Below are 15762 nucleotides of genomic sequence, written 5' to 3'. Positions count from 1 at the left end.
TGTAGGACGAAGGGGGCAGGAGGGGAGAGGCGTGAGCCGAATGATGTCATTCGTTATTCCCGTCCGGATACAACCCGTGTCCGCCAATCAGGGGCCACCGTTATCGAGTGACGTCATCGCCGCCGTGGAACCAGCCGAGGCAGTAGCGTAACGCGACAATTAGGGCCCCCCACCCCCACCCGCCCTGCTGCTACGACGATTATTTTATTACGCTTTTTGCTTTTTTCGTCAATATTTAATTCGCTTCGCCTACCCATATATTCGTTGAACTATTAGGGCTGCCGAGAAATGAGAGAAAGCAGATAAACATATATTCTGCGAACCAAGGAGTACGTTTCTTATTTATGCACTTTTGTTCTTGAAATGCGTGTATAGAGGCCGATCGGAAGGGGGGGGGGGCAGAGTAGGAAGATCAGTGTTTCGTTTTCAAGTTTTTATCATATCTTAACCATGCGACGTGCGTACCTATTACGTACGTTATTAGACATTGAAAGCTGTGACTGCGGCTGTGAAAATTAAAAAAAAAAAAAAGTACATTACAAGCATTATGACTTTTCTCTCGTCGAAATTAGAATTCCGCGTAATCTCTGTCGTTGGAACTTAGACTTAGAGATTATTCCGTAACCCAAAGTCCTCACTAGACGGCGGATAAAGATTATACCTAGACAATACGAACGTTCGTATGCGATATTCATGTAACTGGAGAGAAGTGAGGTGGCGGATCAGGAGAAGAAGGGAGCTTTGGGATAGCCGCGGAGACTCCCGTGACGTCACGATGAAATGAAACTTTAAACGAGATCGAGAACGAACGAGGTGGAAGTGGAGAAATAAGAAGAGGAAGACTAGAGCGCTTCCGAGTATTTCCGGTGACTCATGCACATGGCTAAGTATACGTAGCCTGGTGGGATCGCGTGGGTGAAGTTTGGTGGGCGGGGGGGGAAGTCGATTGTCGGTCGGTATCAAAGGAGAACCTGCCATGACTCACCGTTAAACTCCGTGTGCCCACTAACTTGGACATGCGTGCGAAAATTCGGGGTAATCAATGCTCTATTATCGAGGAAATTCCGAGAATTTTACACTATGATTATACCCTGACGACGGCGTTCACATATGTAGCTAGGTACGATAATTGTTGGACGCGTATTTAATTCCTTACGCTTGTTATTATGGCGTGGGTAGGTATAATATACGCTGAATTGATAACTCTGTCACGAAAAAGCGGAGTATAATGACATGTAACCATTAACGAGAGGATCGAAAATTTCGAACGGATTGTAGAATTATTCAATTAAGGAAAAATCGTTTTGTTAATAGGAGGGAAAGATGAATAAAGTAAAAATATGTACGGTGTAAGCCTTCTTTTTTCGATTACGCGATCTGTGTACACAGGCGGTTTATCTGCCTATATCTGATTACTATACACATGCATGAGATATGCGTTATAATTAAATATCAATCGGGATTCACCGCGTCATGCATGCAGGTAAACACAGCGCGTTTTTGTATATTCAGTACATCATGCATAAAATTAAAAATAATATCCTATTATCATAAGAACAATGGTAGCTTGTGAACTGTAATCCGGTCATGAGATTGTTTTTCGTCTTTTTCTTCCTCCGATCTTTACCGCTAGTACAAAGGATTGACACACATCGGTTACTATTTTACATTTCACTATTTTTCGTTTTCCATTGATTAATTGGCGTCCACGTGTACAGGCAGGTATAAGGCATACTTGTACGTATGTTAATACATAAGAGACAACGATTGCGGCTGTGACATTCACCTAGATTGCTTTCGGAATATAATTACACGTGGTGCGTTCAAGAGGTAAAAAAAATAAATAAATAATACGCTTAGTATACGTGATGTACACAGGTACATGGAAACTTGACTTGATCGCGCAGCAGCAGCAGTGGCATCAACTATGGGTATCGAAATTGGCAGTTGTTAACCCTGAGCTAGCTCACAGTAATACACATTTATCAACTCCGCATCCTTCTAACCAAGGACGGTACAATAGCACCATATCTGGGTATCGGACCGGCATGGCAGGTTGAAACAACGTAGGTATAGACCATGCATTTGTGGCGCGTATTTGCACCTCGGCTACGACGCGATGCATGGAATGTGGCATTGATGCCTACGTAAATACTCTACACGTGCACGTGCTTGTTTTTCTTCAATCTCGATCAATTCGCAGCAGCATTTCTTTAATAATTACATTTCCGCAGATTTATTTCACAATCATGTCTCCGTATATACGTTGTACGTACGCGTTTTACGTGGAATTGCGTTGTACCACGTGCAATATGCGAACCTATCAGCCTGTAATGATTTAGATTACGATGTTCATCAAACGACTTCCCAGTGGCTCACTATTTTTTTGGCATCATCAAAACTGAAGCAAGCATTTTTTTATGTGGAAATTTCACATGTCTATGATCAACATATCGCGTACTTGACTTTTGTCCATGCGTACTTGCGTCTCTAGTCATTGGCACATAAGATTTGCTTGGAAAGAAAACTGGTTCCAATTTCGATTCCAAACAAAAACAAAAAAAAAAAAAACGGTCTTTATTACTGTACAAACATAGTTTTGTCCATTTCGAATGCTGGCAAGCTGCAGAAATTGCACATTTTTTCCCGCAAGCGTCCAACTACCATACTTACACAGACTCAAAGCGTGTAGATATATGTTTTTTCTCATTCAACACAGTAGTCGTCATCCATTTAATCGTTCGAACTATGCTGTTTTTATTGATTCACAAGGACTGTATGACCATATTTTCACCCCCATACTATTAGGGGCGAAGGTAGCGCGGCATCGCCGCTGTCGCGCCCTCTGACGTTATTTTTAAATCTAGTTATTGATGACGAAGCATGTCGGCAATGTGTCCGCTTTTTGCATCAGCGGTGTAATCTACTGTCGGTAAGAAGTATAAACATAGATCGTTCATCGACATGAATTTATTGTCCGAACACCTCAATGATTAGTCCCAAAAATCTGCTCCTCGTAAATGGGGTCAGGCTTCGCTCTGCTATACATGAAATTTAAAAAAATTGTCACTTCACTGAATTTCGGCGATGATTCGATTACATTAATTAATAAAAATAACACTCTCCTGTTTTCTCCAACGCGTATACCTGAGCGAGCATTAAATCAAGTGGCAAGGTATACAATATTGCGAGTGTTTTTTTTTTTTTTCCTAGGGGCGTAGCGAGAAGTAAAAGAGAAATGTGAGGAAGCGTCGGACTCGCCTCTCCGAACCACTCGTTCCGGGAGCAGCCTAGAGCTGAAAGTCCGTAAGCATCGTCAGCCCGCAGAGCAGTCGACGTAGTCCGTGTCAGTCGGTGTCAGTTCGCCGCTGCCAGCCAGGCGTAGGGGGCACGAGCAATGGCGCGTGTTGCGTGTGACTCTCGTCGATCCGAAGGCACGAATTACGACGATTGTTATTCGAGAACGTAACCAGTACAGCGGTACGCGTAAACGACGACGTCGCGAGACCGAATTGCACTGGCATACGTTCGCATACGTTAGCCGACAAGCTGCCGCGCAACTCGTTCTAATTCCTCTTCAAATGGGGGTTTTGAATTCATTCCAAGTTACGCTTTACTACGAACGTCGAGTCGAGTGCGACCCAGAGACGATCATCTCCGATCATCGACGTCATTGTTTACCATTGAGACATTGAGAGAAAGATAGAGAGAGAGAGAGAGCGAGAGGGGGAAGATTGCGTCTCTACGCACGCAAATTTCTCACACACTCACACCAAGATCCCGGGTGATCTAGAAGTTATCCAAAATGGCTTCCACCGATCTATCGTTCGGTAAAACAAAACAAAATGCAAACACGGAGAATCAATCGTTAATTTGAAAAACGAAACAACGATCGAATAACATATAACTTTATCGTATGAAAATTGAATAAGCGTGTATCGATTGCGAGGAAATTTTCGTAAACAAAAATTATGTATATATAACTAACAATGAGCGTCGATCTGTTTGTTTCTATGTGAGATAAACAAGTTGAAAAAATTCACAACTATCTTACTTTTTCTCGTCGAATCATCGGTCTTTCTAGATTAATTTATTCTGCAGATGCCGTTTTCTTCATTCACCGTAATTTGTAGGTTCGATACCGGCGTTCTATAGGGAAGTTTACGAAAAGTGTTCACCGTCCGGAGGAAACGTCGAGAGGGAAGTGTTCAAGTCGCTACTCGTTAAATCTCAACTCAGCAGCTCTATACTCAGCCAGGTTCGTTGACAAGTTTCGTCCGTACACGTCCTCGTTAAAAGCCTACTTCTGTTCGTATACGCATCTACGAGCTAAATATTTTCAAAAGTACCGTTCGTCGTTCGTTCGTCATCGTCACGAGCCAAGTCCGTCATAGCTGTAATCCCTCCACCTCCCCCCCTTTCCACGCATGCAGCGCGCGCTGTCACCGATCAATTTCACGTGGCTTGCGTATGGACTGATGACATTTTAATTACCTTTTGTTTCTTATCACAGCAGTTTTATAATTATTTTTTTTATTTACTGAAGGAACAACGCAAGATATAGTATATTGTGTAATGAGGAGGCAAACTCGGTCTTTTCGGGCTGAAGACGAATATTGCAAATACGCGAGGCTTTTCGCTTTCGAGAGATTCTTTACATGACATGAGCATGTTACGCGTTTTTTCACGAAGCACGAAATTGAGGTTAGGGTAGCGTGATGTCAGGTCTTTTCGTGAGTACGCATGCGCGGAGTACAGAAAATACTACTTTTAACTTCTAGACTTACTCGACCGTCATAAAAACGGGTACTTTGATATATAGATAACGATGCAGACTGCATGTATGATTTTTGAGGAAACTAAGAATGAGCGAAAGAAAAATCGAGTGGACCATTACAGAAATAGATGATAATAAAAGGTGGGATGACGATGATGACGGATAATTGATTGAAAATGAGAATAGTGTAACAGAAAATTATTGAATAATGCTCTACGTCTACTTCTTATTTAGCATTATTCCTAGCTACCTAAGCTTATCACGGTACTAAAGAGAGCATCACTGGTAGTATTATCACATGGCGGAGTGGCGTTATCGCTGTGTAACATTCCAGTTGTTGATAATGGTCGTTTGACGCCCCTTGTTACACATTGCACTCTTTCTCGCTTTAATACTATCGCAAGTAATTTTTCTTGTTATTTTTGTTAATATATGTATTATCGTTGTTCAACAATCCGTACTATCGTAATTAGATAACATTTTTCTCGTTCCTGCAAACAGAGCCGTTTTGTTATTAATCTGAATGTTAATCAGCCACGAACGATTTTAATGCTGCTGTATAGTATATGTGGATAAATGTTTGAACAGAACAATATTATTGCCGTTGAAGAAAGCCACAAAGCCAACCCAAAAGCATACCCTTTACATCCCTAATCACATTTTCTTGTTCTCCATTAATTAGATGAAAGATGTAGACTGTAGAAGGAGAAAAAAATATATATTCTGAAAATTAATTTTTCACCACTCCTTTTTGCAAGCTCAGAATCTGGTCCAACGTATTATAATTAACTATAAAGACTATTGACATGTGTAAAACATATTTTTATCTCATAAGAAAAATATTTTGCGTATAATTGTTTGCTGTATTACAATGATGTTAAAGGAAAAATGATCTGAAACTCGTGAATTCCTTGAACACACATACTCGTGTGAATGTATTTCAAAACCAGTTATTCCACAAATAAACCAACGAGGAAAGTGTTTGGCCATCGTACCAAAATAATCATCCTTGGTAAACACAAGAGTCCGTTAAGTATCTTCATTCTTTAATCATATATATATAGTCTCGCGATCACTAAAACTGATTGTGTAATTAGATATAATGATTTGATAAATTCATTTTTTTCTAAAAAAATATTTGAAGATCATGCTTAACATGGCTTGAGAATGAGCAACAAGACAGGATAACAGAGCTCCTTGTTTTACTGCTGATACCTAACAACGTTGCGAGCAGTAGAAAATAGTAAATTGCTTCTTCTTTTCCCTTCCTTCTCTATCCATCCATCCATCAATCATTCCTGTTCTTAGCTTGGTCTAGTCTGTTTCCTCTGCCTCTCTTCCCAATGCCAACGATAAAAAGAGATCCCCTCAAAAGAAAAATTTGTCGATGCCCCGAGTAACTGGTACTTGGTGTCAGTAACAATAAGGTCAACATATCTGTCATGCCCCTCATAAATTATTATTACATATAATGTATGTTGACACCAATAGTCAACAGCAGTACATCACCTGTTGCTTCAGGCTCGGGCTTGTTCTATCCGGTAAATCCAGTTTAATAAACTTAAAATCGATTCAAAAGTTTATCACTCTCGGTCTTCCCTTTATTTTTCCTGCTTCTGTTATATTAGTCTAGTTATCATCACTGTTTTCGTTCAGCGCAAAATATATCATACGGTAATTTTCTAACATTTTTGTTCTGTCTATCTGCTCTACTTCTAATTTGGTAATTTGGTGTTAATGAGTTTAAGTACCTCGTTTACCACTCATCGTAACATCTTTGAAACGGGGATAGAATTCAAGTTTATTGGAATAGATTGCCTTGATCCACAAATTTGCAAATTATCTCAAACTTTATTACAGTGCGATTTTGTTTCATCGCGCCACAATTACTCCTGAAATTACACACTTTGATATATTTTGACCAGATGACATCGAACGAAATGTCTAATACGTAATGTGTCGCAACTGTCAGGATTGATCTATCATCAATGTATCGATGGGCATGCAGACAAAAAAGTATAAAGATAAAAATTTTAAACAAATATCCCCCTTAATGTGTCGTTAATTTGGTATTTTTCACAGATTTGGGAGCTCGTGGATAGCAAAACTGGGTATTTAACAAGAAGTGGCCTCTACAAAGGTTTGGCATTGGTAGCTTTCGCTCAACAGGGTAAACAGCCGAGTGATAAGCTCTTGGAAATATCTGAATCTCAAGGTCTGGTTGAAATTTTGTTTGCCTTTCCCGTTTCCTGGTGATAAATTTTCTCTTATCTGTATGAACTTGAGACAACGGAAATGTTCTCGAAGTCCTTCCCTTCAGTGGTCAGCAATGATTATTTAACAAAAACTCATATGAAGCAACTTAGGAGACACAGAGAGCCTCCTCGAGTTTGTAAAAGAAGAAAACATTGACACATCTGTTTCAATTTTAAAATAGAATTGCCGGTACCTGTTCTCGGAGATCTGACCGAAGTTGTTCTCTTGGCTCAAAGGATGCACAAGGGATCAAACCCGTCTAAACTGAATCTCACCTACACTGACATATGCAATCTAGATACTATTGAAGTGAATTTGGTACCCGAGAAGAAGGGGATATTCCTTAAGCACGTCGAATATCAAGTGACAAGTAAGGTACGATACTAAATAAAATTAGCTGGCGCGATGTTTTCATTCTAAAGTTGTAATGCGTACACTTCTCAGTGGCTTTATTATGTTTTCTTGCTCTACCATTTACAGAGGTTCAATTCTGTCGTCTACAGACGTTACAACGACTTTGTTTCCCTGCACGAACTTCTGCTAGCACGGTTTCCTTACAGGCTGATACCCAAGCTTCCACCAAAGAAAATAGTCGGAGGTGAGAGAGAAAGAGAGAGCTAATACAATCATGGAGGCACTCTCCTTGAGATGTAATGTTAGTCTAAGTCCATTTGTATTTCAGCCGATTCTCAATTCCTCGAAGAACGGAGACGTTCGTTACTGAGATTCTTGACGTTAATAGCGCGCCACCCATCGGTGAGCAAGGACCCGATAGTCCAATTTTTCTTCACATTTACCGGGGAAGAGACTCAGCATAAGATTCGTGAGGTGTTTAGGCGGGTTCCGGATGAGTTTGCGACCTCGGAATTGTCCAGTCAAGCCAAAGAACTCGTACCCCCTGAGACACTTACAGAATTTGCAAATAGCAGAGATCAGATACGCGTCATATTGTCGGGGATATCGAGACTAAAGAACATTGCCGACTGTTTGGCGATCAGGTCTCACGGATATGCCGTGGATATGGCCGAGCTTGGAACACAACTCAACAACTTGGCCAACGAACCTCACGGCACAAATGCCTGGGCGACGGGTGGATCGACGATTTGGAACGATATGAAGAAAGGATTCCACGTCATTTCAAAGTGAGAGAGTCAAAACCATTGGCAAAAATAATTATCCACCATTTTAACTTCGAGAAAAACGGTTCAACGATGGCCCATTATTTTCAGAGAGTTCAGTCTACTTTCTACCAGAGCGTTACAGCAGGCTGTGATTGAGGAAAGCATGGTCTGCGAGAGGCTCAATTTGCTCCTTGATATTTTGATTGCGCATAGAGTTTTGTGCGAGCGACACGAGCGAGGAGTCAGTGCGGATCACCAGAGAGCCCTGTCGACTATGCTGTCTCTGAAGAAGCGACAAATGCAGGGCGTTATTCGTGGAACAGATGTAAGAAGTTTGAGTTTTCTGTTTCGACTGCTGAAGACACTGCCGTTCCAACTACTACAACAATTTATGTACGATTCTGAATAATTTCAGGCTGACACGGTCGAACATCTGGAAAATAAAATGGTGGCTCAAGAAACTGTGATTGCAAATGTCGAGTTGAGAAACGCCTTCTCACTTCACTGTTTACACATGGAAACGCAGCTGGTTCACGCCCACTTGGAAATTCTTGCCACAGTTCTACAGAGTCTCGTAAGCGTGCAGATACGCGGACATTCCGAAGTAAGTTGATCTGACTTTTTGTGAATGCTAATCCCTGGATGACCGTGTTTGGTAACTGAATAAGATTGCAATAAGCCACAAATGTAACACTGATAATTTTCTTGTGCGTTCACTCAGTGGATAATTTACTATGGAAATAGGTAAGATGTTACTAATTACGCGTTTTAAACGCGTCGCGAGTTATTTGCTTAATTATATTGACGGCTGAAACAAACTATGGACAGTTTTAATTATGGTGATAATATTTCCTTACAGCTTACGGAAGTCTGGAAATTGATTGAGCCAACGATAACAAAATGTTTACCAGAAAAATCAGCTGGCAGTTCAAACGGAGTGTCATAGCATTAATATTATTTCAGCATCGTTGGGGGGGGGTAAGATAATTTAAATATAGATATTACTGACTTGAGATACTCCATTATTATTATTTTTTTTGTTATTTAATTCAATTCTCATATTCTTTACCATATCTAATTAATTCTTTCAACTATTATTTGTTCATCGCAGGACAGAAGTGTAAAGTAATATTTTAAGTCACGCGTTACGTTATTTTATAGCAGTTCGTGTTCAAAGAAACTCGTGGCAGTTATACATATTTTTTGGTATATGTATATATACTTAGCAAAGTCTTTAACTGTCCAATTCGAATCGCAAGTGACAATCCTGATATTATTAACGTTTTGTGCAATAACTACAATATACTGTACATGCAATGTACCTGGTCGAAAATTCAATGCATAATTAGAGTAGTAGTTCTAGGTGTACGCAAAAGTTTTTAAAGGTATACATAATTAATTTCTCATCTCTTGCTAAATCTTGCAAAATCAAGACGATTTGGAAAAGAACGGTAAATAGATCGAATTTATGTAAATTCAATCATTATCTGAATACAGAAGATTAGAAACTTAGATGCAAGTCATTCAAGGTATAATGTATGTAATAGTGATTCGATTATGCAACATGCAAAAAATACAAATAGAATGAGACAAAAGTGGTTGAATGCATGTTTTAAATTCGAAGCCTAGAATACTCTGGGGGGATACGGAAGCTAGTAATTATTATTACAGAGATTGTTGAAAAAAAAGGTTGAATTGCCCTGCCTTTAGACATACACATCATATACTCATCGATAACTGAATTATTGTCGGATATTTTATTCTAATGTAATTTTCTCATAGCTCAAACTGAAAAAAAAAAAACATTCCTTGTTGTGTACTTAAATATATTTTATAATCGTTGATTCAGAGGGTTATTTTTATAGGTGTCAAGTTATTATTACTATCATTACTATACGTAAAGTTAAAATCGTGTCAGCTATTTGAATTCATGGCATAAGATTATTATTCATGATATAATTTATAATTTGTAATTTATATAAAGATGATCAATATAATTGCATATGTGCAAGCAATAATATGTATATACGTTAAATATTGATAATATTCTGATTTATTTTTACGCGTGTCGTGATAATAATTTTGTGCTCAGGTTTATTATTTCTCTTATATTTTTTAACATTCCGTACAACCCTTATCAAAAAAAAAAGTCACTCCGGATGACTTTTTGGACCAAGTTATACATTTAAACGATCTCTGACTAAAACTTGAACCCCTTCAAACCTCAATGCTGGTACGAAAGTGATGCAAAAGCTCATGTATTCGAATGTTTGTTTTTTTTCTCGGCGCAAAATTTTTGCAAGTTTAGCCATAAGGCATGCAAACGTAATTCAAGATACCGTTTCGAGAAACAGGAGGGGTAAGAAGTTGAAAAAAAAAAACAGTGACTCAACGCCTTGGATAAATATTGCAAAACATTTGTGAATATCTGCTAAATATTGTTAAATTAGAAGAATACTGTGACTACCTTATGTTGTATGTTTGTTCATCCACGCATCGTTGAGTCCAGCGGTATAGAGATTGGCCGTGTTTCGGGAGCTTTTCATGTTCAAAATTCGCAGTAACCTGACGATAAATAATTTTTAGTTATTATTTAGATTGTACTAAGTAGCAGAAATATAATAAATCAGAATTCAAATTACCACCGAAAATTATTTTACCGAATCGAGACACGAAAAAATAGGCCCGCAGTTTCATAGATCAGATGATTTACGTTTTCCTAATTGAAATGATATGCGTGAATACTTACCAAATATGTGTGTACGATACTTTCTGTCGCGACGCTCAGCTTCTCGCACATGAACTTGGACGCGAAAGATAATTTTTTCCACCGATGGATGAGTGTTTACGAGCTTTAAAAATCAAAAGAATTCAATCGTCAAACTGTAACGCGTCGAATAAGGGAAGATGTAACGGTTTTTTGGAAACAATTGAAAATCGGCGGTGAAGAGCGAGCGTCTCGCTGCGCCTCTTGCGGCCGTAAATTGTACGGTTGGCAGGCCTGTCGGTACGCCCGTGATCTCAGATGTTCGTATGCTCTAAGCCCGTGATACCCGCTACCCATAATTCAGTTCGGTCGACGTCACGAGCAGAGCAGGCGAAGGAGGAACGGAGGTTGAGGTTGAGGCTAGCTCACTCGCTCCTGCAAGTATCGCGATTGGCAATTGTCTTTTCTATGGATCGGAGACAGCACGACCTATCCCCCTCGCCGTCGTCGATCCGTAATACCAGTATACCATATCATCATCATCAAGCTCGGATCGTAGCAATGGCCGCGTACTAAATGAGCGAGCGATCAGCAAAGCCTGGGTATTATCGCCTGAGAACATAAAGAAAAGTAGAAAAATACACGTCGTCGTCGTCGTCGTCGTCGTCGACGTCGTCGTCTTGGTTCTCGCCCCGGCGTAGATTCGCTACCAGTTGCGACACGGGGTCGGTTCTCTGCTTGTCCTCGGATCAGCCAGCTAGCGATAAACATTGCGACGTTATACGCGATAACTCTCCACTCGATAAGGGGGAATAATACACAATCAGCGAGCCATGAGCGAGGACAGGAGCGATGAGGATCCCATAATGGATCTGTGGTACACGAATTGGGAACAACAATGCGTCGAGGCTATCGAGGCAGAGCCAGACTACGAGGGGCAGCTCCACACATCTAAGGAATTGTACTCGCACCAGATATGGACGGGGTTTCAGACGACAGCCTCAGCCATAGCCCAGCTGTACAAAGGTCGATATCCGCCTCACGGAACAAAATAAGATCCAAAAAAAAGAACAAACACCATTTTTACACTATGCCCCATTGCACCTGAGAATAGCTTCGCCTTCTCCATCCCATCACACCCATCCGTTTGTCAATGCGCTAACAAAATCAAACGTCATTCGCTCTGCTCATCGCCTTGCTTCAACATTTCAAATTGCATTGCAGATCGGACACAGGGTGCATCTTTGTGGATTCCCTTTCAAACCGCAGCTGGAACTGTCACATCGCTTTATAAAGGTTCGTCACCACGATTCTTAGAATTAACAACGACACTTGTGTATTGTGGCCAGATTATGAAACTTGTGTCACATTGTGTCTGTCCTTTGTTCATTGTATGCATTCTCGTATCGATGTGTTTTTTCTTTTCTATCAATTTTATAACCCTACGTTCTTACACTTCCTTCTTTTCACCGCTCGTGCGGTTCAACAGACTCTGTTGAGGGTATGCGAAGATGCAGCGACATCGGTGCTGAAATGGGCAGGCAGAAACGTAGCAAAGAAATAATGAACTGGGCACGAAAAAAGCGACGTACCATCAGGAGGGAGGACCTTCTTGCTTATCTCGCGGGCAAACCTCCGCCGCCACGGCCTCATTCTCACAGGTAAGACATCGGATAAAAATTTTAGGTGAGAAAAGAAACACCATAAGATCGATCTATGGCAGTCCTCAATTTCCTGCTCAGTTTCATCTTGTGATACATAAGCGCTCATGAGACAACCATCGATTGGCTTTGCCAAGTTATTTCTTAGCGCTTCAGCCATTTTTTATTGTCTCGTTACTATTTTTGGGCAAATAATCAAGAGATGATTGTCCATGTGACGACACAGTCTTTGTCTTCCATGTTACTCTTTTTTGCTTTTGTTGAAATCACTCTTTTTACACCATCTCATGCTTATTTATCGATCAGTGTTAACAATACGTGAGATCTGTCTTTTTTTGGGCTACTTTTCTGACGTCCTTGGTTTTTTTTTTTTTTTTTTTTTTTTCCTCAAAACTACGGAGCAATGCATAATCAGCCCGACACGTGAGATATTTAATTCTAAAATAATTATTCTCCCCCTCTTTAGAAGTTCACCAAAGCCCCGCATGATGGTTTGCGGTTCTCCGCCATCGCAGAGTCCTACGCCTAGTATGGTAGTATCGCCAGCGCCAACATCTGGAAACGACGGAGACCCAGAACTTCACACGTTTAGAGAAGCTATCGCTTTATCTGGTAAGAAACATTGTTATTAATTCCTGGCAATGCTTTCGGCGGTTCCTTCCCCTTCCGACCTCTTTTTGCCGTTCAATATTTTGGCGACGAGACCTTCTGTCATACTCGAAAAATTGGTCATTCCAGGTTCTCCTATATCGCGCCGTGCCGGCAGACAAACCGAATTGTCAGCCTTCATAAGCAGCGAATTTGCCCGGCATCATAAACGGCCGGCTTCGCATGATGTGGATATGGGATCGCCAACGCACAAACGTCCACGTTTTATGTAACGGCGTCGTGCAAAGTAGAATCGCTCCTTCCTGCCCCGCCGTTCCCTCCGTTCCCTACAATCCCCTGTTAATTAACAATAAGTCATTTATTGATTGATTAATTGTTCAGCCCTCCGAAAACACACACGACTCACGCACACTCACACTCACGCGTACACACATACGGCTCCCGGCTAGGTGTAATTATTTCATAATCAAATTTACAAAGATTTTATACAAGAAAATTAGGACAAACTACTAATAAGTTACCGCTATGCGATCCGGCGTGACAACATCTACAGCGATCGTTTAGAAAACTGATATACATCGTCGTTTATTCTCCGTCAGCATATTTCTTGAAAACTGAGAAGAAAGACTATTTTTTAATTTTCGTTTTTATTTTATTTAGTCAATGCATTGCATTATAATCACCTTATCTCTTAGATCGCGGACAATGAGGAAATGATCAACAACCAAAAACGAATCTCTTTTCTTTTTTTTCTTTTTAGACCCAGCGTCCACACCATTCATTTCGAACAGTTTGCTGTAATATTGTCAACTGAATAGTCATTTGAGAACACATATATATATATATAATATACACAGTTTTTTCTCTTCTCAATTTTGTTACTCACAGATACGTGCCTACGCGGAGAATTCTGACTCGTGTAAGTTTGGTAAACAATTAATTGATAATAGTAATATTATAATATCTATACGCATTTCTAATCTTGTATGCAAAAATATACCTCTACGCATGTGTATAAAATCTTTGAATCTTTACGCTTTAAAGCGCGCGCAAATACTAATATTTTATATACGCGTTTGACGAACCTAAAGTGCGTTGTTGCATTCGCGTAAATGAAATACTGTTGTTGTTTTGATTTATATAGTATATACGTATATGTGTATATACACACGCAGACCATAAGTAAGTGGTTTTTTTTTTTTTTTTTTGTTTCTCATAGCCAACCTACAATTGATTTGCCATTTTCAATGTATTATGGCTTACCGTGATATATCATCACTAATATTATGCGTTGAAGAAGAAATTTCTCTTTACGCCATGTAAATTTATCACGTGATCAGAAAATTTGAGGTCTCACCATCATGCTGCACGCATTGTCCATTTTTTTTTTGCAAGACATTGCATCGTTTTGTAACAGTTCATATCTGTTGACGGCTGTTTTTTTTTTTTCGTTCTAGCCCCCTTTTGTTAGGATTACAGGTAGAAACTCGCTTACCCGATATATATTTTCTTTTTATCATTATCTGACACGTCCATCTCATCCGAGCACTTTGTCTCAACCGAGGTGTATTTTCGGATAAAACCGAATAAATTGTTATGCCTATGTATGAAGTAGTCTTGTATCGCTACTTTGTTTGGAAACTATCAAGTATTCATCAAGCTTTCACGTTTCTGTTTTATGAAATTTTATGATTACTTTATCAAGTTATACAAAAATACTAGAAATTGTTTGGTTGTATATGTTCTTCGTGCGATCCGAGATTTCACTTATACGTGTTGAGTTCTCCCCACATTATCTCGAATAAACGAGATTCTACCGTATATTTATATATATATTGAAACGAAACCTAAAATGTTTTTGTTTATTTTTGTGTTTTTTTTTTTCATATATATAAATTTAATAATAATTATTATTACTGTTAGTGTTGTTGTTGTTGTTGTTGTTGTTGTTGTTGTTGTTGTTATTGTTGTTATTGCTTTGATTTTTTTTTTTTTTCGGTATATAAAGAAAAAACGAGGTACCTAAATCGAACTGAAATTTTACTAACAAATAACGTCAACGATAATATGTTACATCACGATTAATTTCTTGCGATAATAATATTTGTAAAAGAACAAAAAGAAATTTGTATAAATTTCAATACGAATCACTCACAATTATACACGGGAAGTTTAATTTTACCATTCATAATTACTTCGAAAATTTGTCGATTGCAAAAATTTTACTTATCGTGCAGAACAACCGCAGAAATCAATGACGGATCTTGAAACATAGTATCCATCGACATTCTGTCTCTGTTACAATCTCTCTCTCACTCTCCGTGTATGTATACATTGTATATGTAGTTTTAATTTTTGTAACACTAGATTACCTTAAGTGACTTAAAAGAAAAAACAGTCCAAGTTGGATAAAATACGAACAAGAGGAAGAGAAAATATTGAAACAAAGTAAAAGAAAAAAGAAAGAAAAAATGAAAAAGCCATATAATAATTATTGTAAAGTCTTTGTAAAATTGATTGGTAACGCGACATTCGAACACTAGCAAAACGAGTCTGCTGGGGCACAGCGGTAATTTGATGACATTATTATTGTTACTATTCTTCTTATTCGTACTACGTACTAACTTATTT

At 39.2% G+C, this 15762-nt stretch overlaps 2 protein-coding genes across 6 annotated transcripts; both read left to right on the top strand.

Moving 5' to 3' along the window:
• The first annotated feature begins 3335 nt into the window (after positions 1-3335).
• Positions 3336-10795, top strand: LOC107219483 (sorting nexin-8). Of its 5 annotated transcripts, none has more exons than XM_015657720.2 (10): positions 3336-3830; positions 4134-4258; positions 6860-6992; positions 7215-7408; positions 7514-7631; positions 7716-8175; positions 8263-8479; positions 8570-8758; positions 8876-8898; positions 9014-10795. In XM_015657720.2, exons 1-10 carry the CDS (start codon positions 3806-3808, stop codon positions 9033-9035), a joined length of 1506 nt encoding a protein of 501 aa, XP_015513206.1. In that variant the 5' UTR covers positions 3336-3805; the 3' UTR covers positions 9036-10795. The 5 variants fall into 5 exon arrangements, with proteins under 5 accessions (XP_015513206.1, XP_015513205.1, XP_046600696.1 ...); XM_046744740.1 differs by lacking the exon at positions 8876-8898 and adding an exon at positions 5661-5789 and having other exon boundaries at positions 3340-3830; positions 4102-4258; XM_046744739.1 differs by lacking the exon at positions 8876-8898 and adding an exon at positions 5661-5801 and having other exon boundaries at positions 3340-3830; positions 4102-4258.
• A 418-nt stretch (positions 10796-11213) lies between these two features.
• On the top strand, positions 11214-15008 carry LOC107219462 (UPF0472 protein C16orf72 homolog). The gene is made up of 5 exons (XM_015657687.2): positions 11214-11887; positions 12086-12157; positions 12351-12522; positions 12989-13134; positions 13261-15008. The coding sequence occupies exons 1-5, from the start codon at positions 11695-11697 to the stop codon at positions 13401-13403; spliced, it is 726 nt and encodes a 241-aa protein (XP_015513173.1). The 5' UTR covers positions 11214-11694; the 3' UTR covers positions 13404-15008.
• The last annotated feature ends 754 nt before the right edge of the window (positions 15009-15762 follow it).

This window comes from Neodiprion lecontei, chromosome 7 (assembly GCF_021901455.1).
Source record: "Neodiprion lecontei isolate iyNeoLeco1 chromosome 7, iyNeoLeco1.1, whole genome shotgun sequence".
Taxonomy (NCBI): domain Eukaryota; kingdom Metazoa; phylum Arthropoda; class Insecta; order Hymenoptera; family Diprionidae; genus Neodiprion; species Neodiprion lecontei.
Note: the sequence above shows the minus strand (reverse complement) of the source record. Positions and strands in the feature narration are given on the sequence as shown.

What these genes read in the sequence shown, in the direction of transcription:
- LOC107219462 (XM_015657687.2), top strand. Translation starts at nt 11,695, where the DNA reads ATGAGCGAGGACAGGAGCGATGAGGATCCCATAATGGATCTGTGGTAC. An exon ending in TGTCACATCGCTTTATAAAG is followed by an intron (nt 12,158 to 12,350) that starts GTTCGTCACCAC and finishes GCGGTTCAACAG; the next exon opens with ACTCTGTTGAGGGTATGCGA. An exon ending in CCACGGCCTCATTCTCACAG is followed by an intron (nt 12,523 to 12,988) that starts GTAAGACATCGG and finishes CCCCCTCTTTAG; the next exon opens with AAGTTCACCAAAGCCCCGCA.
- LOC107219483 (XM_015657719.2), top strand. Translation starts at nt 3,806, where the DNA reads ATGGCTTCCACCGATCTATCGTTCG. An exon ending in GGAAATATCTGAATCTCAAG is followed by an intron (nt 6,993 to 7,214) that starts GTCTGGTTGAAA and finishes ATTTTAAAATAG; the next exon opens with AATTGCCGGTACCTGTTCTC. An exon ending in GGATTCCACGTCATTTCAAA is followed by an intron (nt 8,176 to 8,262) that starts GTGAGAGAGTCA and finishes CATTATTTTCAG; the next exon opens with AGAGTTCAGTCTACTTTCTA.